The 10,316-nt window shown below is 46.2% G+C and overlaps 1 protein-coding gene across 2 annotated transcripts in view; it reads right to left on the bottom strand.

The window, feature by feature from the left end:
- Nucleotides 1-262: 262 nt before the first annotated feature.
- CTCFL (CCCTC-binding factor (zinc finger protein)-like) overlaps nt 263-10,316 on the bottom strand; it is a 31,065-nt gene continuing 21,011 nt past the window's right edge. The window contains exons 10-11 of one of the 2 annotated variants that reach the window (XM_011936683.1): nt 6,597-6,759; nt 263-1,789 (exon numbers count right to left, since the gene is read on the bottom strand). In XM_011936683.1, the coding sequence (XP_011792073.1) occupies nt 1,638-1,789; nt 6,597-6,759 (315 nt within the window). In that variant the 3' untranslated portion in view covers nt 263-1,637. Of the gene's footprint in view, nt 1,790-2,758; nt 3,620-6,596; nt 6,760-10,316 lie in introns of those variants that run through there. The other variant, XM_011936684.1, reaches the window with a different exon arrangement.

Below are 10,316 nucleotides of genomic sequence, written 5' to 3'. Positions count from 1 at the left end.
ATGGGTGTGCAAATACCTCTTTGAGACCCTGCTTTTAGTTCTTCTGAGTACACGGTATATCTGGCAGTGGGACTGGTGGGTCAGATGCTAATTCTATTTTCATTTTTTTTTGAGAAACTGCCATACTGCTTTCCACAGTGGCTGCACCATTTCACATCCCCACCAACAGTGCAAAAAGGTTCCAATTTCTCCACATTCTCTCCAGACAAAGAAGACGTTTATAAGGACCAATACTGACATATAACAAATATAGCAATTTTAAGTCATTTCATTTTATTGAATTACGTAAAACATCTTTAAATAACAGTAAAAAAATTAAGAAACCATTGCAAAAATTCAATCACAATGATGGCATACTACAGCCCACAGAATTTAAATCTCATGTGAGTTGAATTGAATTAATTTTCTGGTACAAAGAGAATATATTGCTCTTCCTGCTGGGAAATTATTTCCACATATTCACATTGTGTAACAGTGCTTCTGAACTTGTGATATTTTCAATAAAAGGTCCATATCTAAAGAATTTGAATTTAGGACCTATCAATGATCTTGAAATACAGGGGCGGAGAGAGGTTCGCAGCAAAAGAAACTGCTGGACTAAGAACGAAGAAAAATCTGGCTCCGTATAAAGACAGAAATGAATTTCAAGTGTTAAAGAGGCACCTCTCACGCTGCTTGAGGGTGGAAAAGTCTTGTCAGTTGGCAAGAGAGAAATCCTCACTAATCACTGGGCATTATGAAAAAGTACAGATTCCTTACAGGTACACATTTGCATTATCTGATTTTATGTTTCTTCTCACTCTGCCAATTATTTTAAAAATATAAAAAGAGTAGTGTTAGCAGAAAAAAGGGTTATGGAGTGAAATACTAATAAGCAAGGATGGAATGTAACCAGGGCAATTTCATACCTGCCAAGGAACATAATTAAAAGAGAATACAAAAATCTAAAGGTGAACCTTGCTCCTATAATACCAAAGTAAAATAGATTTATTCTTTGTTTTCTAGTCTAATCTAGTTTTTCGTTTCCTACTTAGTTTTCCTTTTTATAAGATTAAAACATTTTTTGTTGAATTTAGAAACTAATTAAAAGCATTATGGTAGCTTTAAATTTTGTAGAAAATTCATTTGTATAAAAATATAAAATTTGTCTTTAACGTTTAAAACCATACTATTAGAAATATCATGGGTGTATATAATGCAACATAAAAATTTCCAGCTTTGACTGTGGAAGCACTGGCTGGTCTAGACTATTTTGAAATATCCAAAAATCACTACTCATTCATTGTGGGCCAGCTTGCCAATATCAAGTGAATGAATTCATAGGTTTGAGGTGTTACCCTCTCATTCAAGGTTTAAAACTTTTATAAAATACCTGCAATGTTTCTTTGAAATATCCAGCTAAAAACAGGAGAACAATTCTAGACACTACTTCAAACTTGTGTCGTCCACTGTCATGAACTTAATTGTTTCAAAGAAAATGCTAAAAATTTCTAACTTGCTTTAGGGATTAGAGACAGAACATGCAACCTGACTCTCACCTATCCATCTATGTGGAGGAGCACTTCACGCCTAAAATGCTAAAAACTTCTAACTTGCTTTAGGAATTATGGGCAGTGAACATGCAACCTGAATCCCTCTCACTTATCCATCATGTTGAGGAGCATTTCACAGGTCACGCCTTCATCCACGTCCTCTTTGACTCTGGCTGTGGTTTCTCCACAGGCGCCAGGAAGCATCTCTCCTGGGAACTGTTCTTGCTTCGGTGCGGAAGCCTCCTCAGCAGCAGCTTCTCGAAAAAAAGTCCAGGATGAGCAAATTTATCAGAAAGTCAAGGAATTGGAATTTATAAACTGTGCAAATATATTTTGGAAACTATCACTTAAATTTGAACACAGCAGCGAGCATGTTAGAAAACGATCTAATGGATAAGATGGTACTATTCTGATCTCAACCACTGCCTTAAGTCAGGGCCTCTCAGCCTCAGCACTACAGACGTTTGGGGTCAGAGAGCTGTCTGCTGGGGGTCAGAGAGCTGTCTGCTGGGGGCAGGGCGCTGTTCTGGGCACTGCAGGATGTTAGCAGCGATCCTGGCCTCTACCACTAGATGCCAGTATCACCCTCCTCTCCAGCTGCAAAAACCATAAAAATGTCTCCAGACATTGCCAGTGTCCCCTAAAGGTGACAAGGGGGGTCATGGTCACTCCCAGCTGGCATCAGCTGCTGTAGGTGAACGTGGATCTTACAGCTTTATATCGAGGCGGATCTTAGAGATTTACATCGTGGCTGAGCTGCTCACCTAAGTCTTGTCTCAGTACCCGTGGCATGACGCTGCCTACACGAAGAAAGCCAGCTGCCTGCAGGAGATTCGTCCCTTTGGCCAACCGACATATCCTGAGTACTGATTCTGGGTTGCGCGTCCTGCTAGGGATGCTGGAGCCAACGCCAGGTGTGTATCCACAATCTGCTTCCCTCCAGTAGCTCAGGAGCCAGTCTGCACAACTTAGTGGCTTTGAAACAGCCCACTGTGAACCAACCCGTATCCAACCCTCTACTGTGCCCAACCTTCTCAGGACCAGGGACCAGCTTTGACCCATATCCAACCCTCTACTGTGCCCAACCTTCTCAGGACCAGGGGCCAGCTTTGACCCATATCCAACCCTGTGCTGTGCCCAACCTTCTCAGGACCAGGGACCAGCTTTGTGGAAGACAATTTTTCCATGGACTGGGAGTTGGGAGAGATGTTTTGGGGATGGCTCAAGCGCACTACATTTATTATGTACTTTATTTTTATTATTACATTGTGATATATAATGAAATAATTATACAACTCACCATAATGTAGAATCAGTGGGAGCCCTAAGCTTGTTTTCCTGCAACCAGACAGTCCCTTTTGGGGGGGATGGGAGACAGTGAGAGATCGTCGGGCATTAGGTTCTCGTAAGGAGTGTGCAGCCTAAATCCCTTGCACGTGTAGTTCACAACAGGGTTCGCACTCTTATGAGAACCTAACGCTGCCGCAGATCTGACAGGAGGCGGAGCTGGGGAGGCGATGTGCGCGATGGGGAGCGGTTGTAAATACAGACAAAGCTTCACTCCCTCACCCCCTGCTCACCTCCTGCTGTGAGGCCCAGTTCCCAATAGCCCACAGGTCCATGGACTGGAGGCTGGGGAGCCCTGCTCTCGACTCATTTTCCAAATTACTTCCCCAAACATCCACAGAGCGCCACACTGAAGAACGTGATTGCCTCATGTTAGTTCTAAGCTGTCTGAGGACATTTTTGTCCATGCTTCCTTGAAGTACTTTTTTTTGGGGTAGATGGAGGGAGACAAGAAGACCCAGTTCTTAGATATGAAAAGAAACACTGAGACCACAAAACTGGTGCCATCAGGCCAGGCACGGTGGCTCATGCCTATAATCCCAGCACTTTGGGAGGCCAAGGTGGGCAGATTACTTGAGGTCATGAGTTTGAGACATGGTGAAACCCTGTCTCTACTAAAAATAACAGAACAATTAGCCAGGCGTGGTGGCAGGCACCTGTAATCCCAGCTCCTTGGGAGACTGAGGCATGAGAATCACTTGAACCCAAGAGGCAGAGGTTGCGGTGAGCCGAGATCACACCTGGGCTATAAAGTGAAACTCTGTCTTAAAAAACAAAAACAAAAACTGGCGCCATCAGAGTCACCCGTCGAGATCTATCAATGAACTGGAGAGGTGCTGCATGCTGGTGTACCGGTAGAGCAGACACAGACGCAAGACAATTATCTGGATAACACAGGCTACAAAGACCCTGAAATGCAAATTAAGTCATGCTTTTCGCCAGGTTATTTGCCTTAATTCATACTTGCTTTGGATATGACCGCTGACCATCAAAAATATGAAAAAAGTTTGTATATGTCCAATTCCTATCATCAGTTTTTAAGCTGATAAGAGCCTTCTCAACTCTTCTCCACAGCAAAAATGTCACCAACTGAGGGTGACATGTTCAAAATTCACCCCAAACCATTTGGCCTTCCAGAGGTTTCATTTAAGAGATAATTAACAACAAGAAAACGCCACTGCATTTAGGCGTCTTTAGGTGTCAAGATGGGGCGAGCTGCAGAAGGACCCGTTCGGAGCCGAATGAGTGGGGAAGTCACGTTTCTCCACGGACCTTTTAGGATCGGACTTAAACTCAGAGCTCAGGCGGCCAGTAGCCTGGCCTTGGGTTTCTACAATGCGGGCTGACGAACTGTGGGTCAAATTTCACCCGTCTGTCTTCTCCAATAAAGGACTGTGCTTATTATTCACTGGTTTATTCAACAAGTAGTGCCTTAACGAGCACTGCTAAGGTCAGGCCTAGTGCCAGGAGCTGGCGACGGACCGATGGGCCATGCCCGCCCGGGGGGAGCCTGCAGTGCGCTGTATGTGGGAGTCTGACACTTATTAAAGAACCAAATAAGCGTGAAGTGCACGGGAGGGGCAGCACAGGACCGGGGGGTGCTCGCGCGAAGTGCTTTTATTTTTCTGAAGACATGGAGCATGTTCAAGGCTGATAGGAAAGAGCGGGCCAGCAGGGGTGAGCTGGCTGAGGAGGGTGGGTGGGGGACATAAAGCTGATCGGAGGGGTGGGTTCCAGACTCACAGTCAGAAGGGGACTTAGATGGGAAAGGTGACTCCTCCATCAGCCCCTTCCTCCATTAAAAAAATACGAAAAACGGTATTTTACAACATCATTGGTATAAAGGAATCCAAATGGAATCCAGGCTGCATTCACTACTTGATACCCATCAGTGGGACACTGGTTTTTCTTCTGATCTGACCCGATCAGCACTGTGGACAGCCCTGTGCCCTGCGGGGCCGGATGGAGAAGCCCCAGGAGCTGGCAGAGGATGGCGGGAACTCCAGCTGGGAGTGGGATGACACAGGAGTGCAGGGCAGCGGGCAGCAGGGCCCATCTGCTGGTGCAGAGTCAGCGAGGCCTCCACCCAGAGGGAGGGAGGCAGGGGCTGGGAGTTTGGGATGAAGGTGCTCATTGGAAATCAGTGGAAAAGCTGTTGGTATTGAGGTTCAGAATGAGGGCTCTGGGCACCCGGGCAGGCTCCTCCCCACCCTGCGATGCAGCTATCTCCCTGCCAGATGGATGACAGTGTCGCCTGCAGAGGGCTGTGGTCAGGGTAAGAAGGCACTCTGTGAGCTCTCAGTGGTAACTGCTGACGCCTGGAGGAGAAAGGAGGGTGCTCCGCGGACGGGCAGCGTGCACAATTCTGAAGAGTTCCAGCTGAGCTGAGCGACTGGGCACTGCCTGGGACCCCTCAGGCAGGGCCTGGCTGCGTGATGCAGGCATGGGAAAGGCAGGCCTGGGGCGCACTCAGGCTTAGGGCTTTGCCAGATGGTGAGACACAGAGGAAGAGTGGGGGAGTGCGGCCTGCGGACAGAGTGACTAGAACCAGGGACCCAGAACCAACTCCGCACAGAGGGAACGGGAAGGACTATAGGATGCCCGCTTCTACTTGAGTTTCAGATACATGTTGAACATTTTTTTTTAGTATAGGTATATGCCCAATAGTGATGGGACACGTTTAAACAATGATTCACTGTGTGTCTGAAATTCAGATTGAGCTGGGCATCCTCTATCTGATCTGGTAACTCTTGAGGGAAGGCAGGTGGAGGGCAACCATCATCTGTGGGAACATTTGCAAGGCAGGGACTGAGTCTGGAATCAGAACGTGGGGCATATGCTTGTGCTGTAAGGTTGGACAGTTTCCAGTCATCTATGGTTCTAAGATTCTCACAGGAAAGGAACAGAGATAGTAAACAGAGCGGGTGTTTGCCTGTGCAGGTGTCAGGTCGGTCCCTCTGACAGCAGAGCCATTCACAGGACACACAGGACAGGGCCCAGCTTTGGCCAACCTGAGAACTCACTTCAGCTCCCAGAGGCCAGAGGACGAAGACTGTGATGGCTGTGGGGGCTGGATAGAGGTCCCTAAAAGGATATATCCACATCCTAAGCCCCATACCTGACCTCCTTTTTTCAAAAGAAATCCTGAATCCTAAATGAAAAATGTCTTTGTAAGAGGCAAAAGAGAGGGCCCAGACAGAGAAGAGAGGACAGAGCTATGAAAAGACAGAGGCAGAGACTGGAGGACGTGGCCACAAAGCGAGGAATGCCGGAGCCACCAGAGCTTCAAGAGGCCAGGAGGGATCCTCCCCTAGGTCCCCAGAGGGAGGGAGGCCCTGCTCACACTTGGATTGAGGATTTCTGGCCTCTAGAGCTATTTGAAAATCAATGTCTATTGTCCCAAGTCACCCAGCTTGTGGTCATCTATTGCAACAGCCCAGGACAGTCCCCGTAGCTGCAGGTAACAGTCCAACGTGATGGAAGAAGGGTCCTGGGGGTGGGAGTCACAAGCGGACCTGCGTGAGGCTCTCACACTGACTTTCTCACGCTATGCTCACTGCCATTCTGAGAGATCTCGCACAAGCCACCTCGCAGGACCGACTGGTGGACAAATAGGGGCTCTGGACACATCCCCTGGACAGGAACACTCGGCACCCAGGATAGTTACAACCAGAAAACCACTGACGCAGTAAAAACAAATCTGTGTAAAATCAGTACCGTCTCCATTCGCGGCTTCCTTCCATCCCTTCGCAGCTTCCTTCTGACCCTTCGTGGCTTCCCTCCGGATGGTCTGCTTCCTCTTTCTTGTTCTTCCTTTTCCTGAAGCAGCCGACTTTGCTTCCTCTGAGCCACACTTCTCTGAATGTCTGTGCATGTTACTCTGTCGGAGAATTGACACGGAATACACAAGGTGAGTGCAATGGGGCAGGGACCCCTCTCGGGGGCCTGTGGGGACCTCCAAGCATGGAAATAAAGGAAAATCCTGAGTTCTTTCGAAGGAAATTCCACGCACCTCACTAGCCCTAAGAAGTAAACAAGCAACTTGATAAGCAAGAAGGTAAAAGGAAGCCAGGCACTGTGACCCACCTATGTAATCCCAGTACTTCAGGAGGCCAAAGGGGAGGGTAGCTTGAGCCCAGGAGTTCGAGACCAGCCTGGGCAACAACAGTGAGACCCCAGCTCTACAAAAGATAAAACATAAAAAATCAGCCAGCTGTGGTGGCATGCGCCCTGAGATCCCAGCTACTCATGAGGCTGAGGTGGATCGCTTTAGCCCAGGAGGTCGAGGCTGCAGTGAGCTGTGACTCCACCACTGCACTTCAGCCTGAGTCACAGAATGACAACCTATCTCAAAAAAAAAAAAAAAAAAAAAGAAAAGAAAAGAAAAGAAAAGGTAATAGGAACCTAAAACAATAGCCGAGGAAGCTAGACTCAGGATGTTTGGTTCCTTTACAGAAACCTGAGATTTTTTTTTTTTTTTTTGAGATTGAGTCTTGCTCTCTCACCCAGGCTGAAGTGCAGTGGTGCGGTCTCGGCTCACCGCAACCTCTACCTTCCAGGTTCAAGCAATTCTCCTGCCTCAGCCTACCGAGTAGCTGGGACTACAGGCGAGTGCCACCATGCCCAGCTAATTTTTGTATTTTTGGTAGAGACAGGGTTTCATCATCCTGGCCAGGCTGGACTCAAACGCCTGACCTCAAGTGATCCACCTGCCTTGGCTTCCCAAAGTGCTGGGATTATAGGCGTGAGCCACTGCACCCGGCCAAGATAACATCTTAACATCCGTCCCTGAGTTGTTTTTTAGAACCCTGGCTCTTTACCAAGCAGGTCCACCAATAGGGAGACCTAAGACAAGGGGGAACTGGGGGCTGAAATCTGACCACTGCTAAATTTGTTCTAATTTTGTTCTTAATTTCCTCCTGAGAGGCCTGGAGGTGGTCATGCCCCATGAACCAGAGCTAACATTCTTTTCCGAAAATTTTAAACAAAACTTCTCTTCCTTAACCAATTGCAAACCAGAGTCTCTGAATCTACCTACAGCCTGTAAGCCCCTGCTGCAAGATATCCTGCTCTTTTAGGGCAAGGTATCCTCCATGCACTGATTTATGATTTTGTCTGTAGCTTCTGCTTGCTTGGCACCCTGCGAATAAACACCTTCCTTTCTCCTGCTGCAAACTGCGGTATGGATATCTGGTCTTACTGCACCAGGCAAGCAGACCCCAGTTTGGTTCTACAAGAGTCAGCTTCCCCAACTGCACTGAAAAACGCACAGGTAAAGACAGGCTTTGGGAAAACTGGGGGTATCATGGATCTTTGATAATCTTGTGCAAAAATGATGACTTTTTAAAGGTGACCCTTTCTGTTGTGTTTAGGTCTAGCCAAATGCTAGCTTAAGTATTTTTTTAATAACAGAAATCAATGAGAAGACAAAATTTATTTCTCTAGAATGTTTCTACTCTCTAAAGTGATGATCGATATTGAACCAAAAATTCAATACATCAGTCAATTTTATAACCATCAACTACATACCATAAAGATTTTACTTTTCTGTTAGCTTCTCTCTTGAAGCTACTGAGCAGAGGTCACGGGTGGCAGTTATGAAACTGTATACAATATTCAGGAATAAAAGTCAAAGACTTCCCCTAGTCAAGCCTATTTGTGACATATTCTCATCTAACAAACACTTAGGATAATCTTAAGTGAGAAAATTTTCACTTTTTGAAAAGGTCCCAGGCAAAAGTAAAAAACTGGTAACAGGTGTTTAAATTTGCAAATTACAGAAAACCTCCCGCCTGATTCCCATTTTGACTTTCCCACTGTGCTTAGCAGGACTGTCTGCGTTTATGATGGAAGGAGGAAGAATTTACACATAATGGGGGTGATGTAACAGGTTGTTTAAACTTCTTCCATTTTATGCTTAGACACTGGGGTTGGCAAACGACAACCAGTGGGTCAAATCTGGCTGCCAACTGTTTGTGAAAGCAGGTGTTACTGGAACACAGCCACGTCTATTCATTTACACGCTGCATCCGCAGCTGCTTCTGTGATACAAGGGCAGACTCAAGAAGTCGTGGCAGAAACTGATTTGCATTGCCCTGGTGATTAATGACGCTGTGCTTACTGGCCACCTGTATGTCTTCTTTGGAGAAAGGTCTATTTAGATACTTTACCTGTTTTGTTTTGTTTTTTTCCTGAGACAGTCTCGCTCTGTCGCCCAGGCTGGAGTGCAGTGGCACGATCTCAGCTCACTGCAACCTCCGCCTCCTGGGTTCAAGCAATTCTCCTGCCTCAGCCTCCTGAGTAGCTAGGATTACAGGCATGTGCCACCACACCCGGCTAATTTTTGTATTGTTAGTAGAGACAGGGTTTCACCATGTTGGCCATGCTGGTTTTGAACTCCTGACCTTGTGATCCACCTGCCTTGGCCTCCCAAAGTGCTGGGATTATAGGCGTGAGCCACCATGCCTGGCCTAGATACTTTACCTGTTTTTCACTGTAATAAATAAAAACTCAGTAAATACAGTCTATTTACTGAGTTATAAGAGTTCTTATGTTCTAGATACAAGTCCAAATATGCTTTCTTGAACAGAAGTTTCAAAAATTTTATGTTCTGAGGGGACTGCATGAGGCAGACTTGTTCTTTTCTCTACATTTTTATTTCTTGCACCAAAGGGCAGTTTCTTCTCTTTAGAATTCTACTCGTTCATTTTAACTCTTTACAATTTTAGCATGAGCAGTGGTGTTTGGGAGCACTGCCACAGCTTTCATTTGAAATTTTAAACGAATACGGTTGACATTCCAGAACTACCCCACTGTGCTACTCAGAAAAACACAACTACACTACTGTTTTCAGAAGAAAGATTTAAAAGAATGGTCAACTTCAGGAAATTCAGCTTTTATAAAACTTTTTTATAAAGTTAGGCTGAAGCCTACATGGTCCAGGGATCTAGCTAGCCATGTGCAGTGGTTTTTAAATGTCCTGAAATTCTTTGACGCTGTTCCTTTCAAAAGAAACTTCATTTCCCACTCCTTGAGTGTGGGTGGGACTTCATGGTTCATTTCTTGTGACTAGAAGTAATGTGCCACTTTTTTTTTTTTTTTTGAGACGGAGTCTTGCTCTGTCACCCAGGCTGGAGGCCAGTAGTGCCATCTCAGCTCACTGCAACCTCCGTCTCCTGGGTTCAAGTGATCCTCCCATCCTAGCCTCCCAAGTAGCTGGGATTACAAGCATGCACCACCACGCCTAGTTTTGTTTTTTTTTTTTTCTTTTTAGAGACAGGGTTTCACCACGTTGGCCAGACTGGTCTTGAACTCCTGGCCTCAAATTATCCGCCTGCCTTGGACTCCCAAAGTACTGGGATTACAGGTGTGAGCCCTCACACCTGGCTGCTGTGCCGCTTTTAAGACTAGATTGCAAAAGGCCCCGTGGCTTCCTCC

The sequence above is a fragment of the Colobus angolensis genome, unplaced genomic scaffold (genome assembly GCF_000951035.1).
Source record: "Colobus angolensis palliatus isolate OR3802 unplaced genomic scaffold, Cang.pa_1.0 Scaffold156, whole genome shotgun sequence".
Classification (NCBI taxonomy): domain Eukaryota; kingdom Metazoa; phylum Chordata; class Mammalia; order Primates; family Cercopithecidae; genus Colobus; species Colobus angolensis.
Note: the sequence above shows the minus strand (reverse complement) of the source record. Positions and strands in the feature narration are given on the sequence as shown.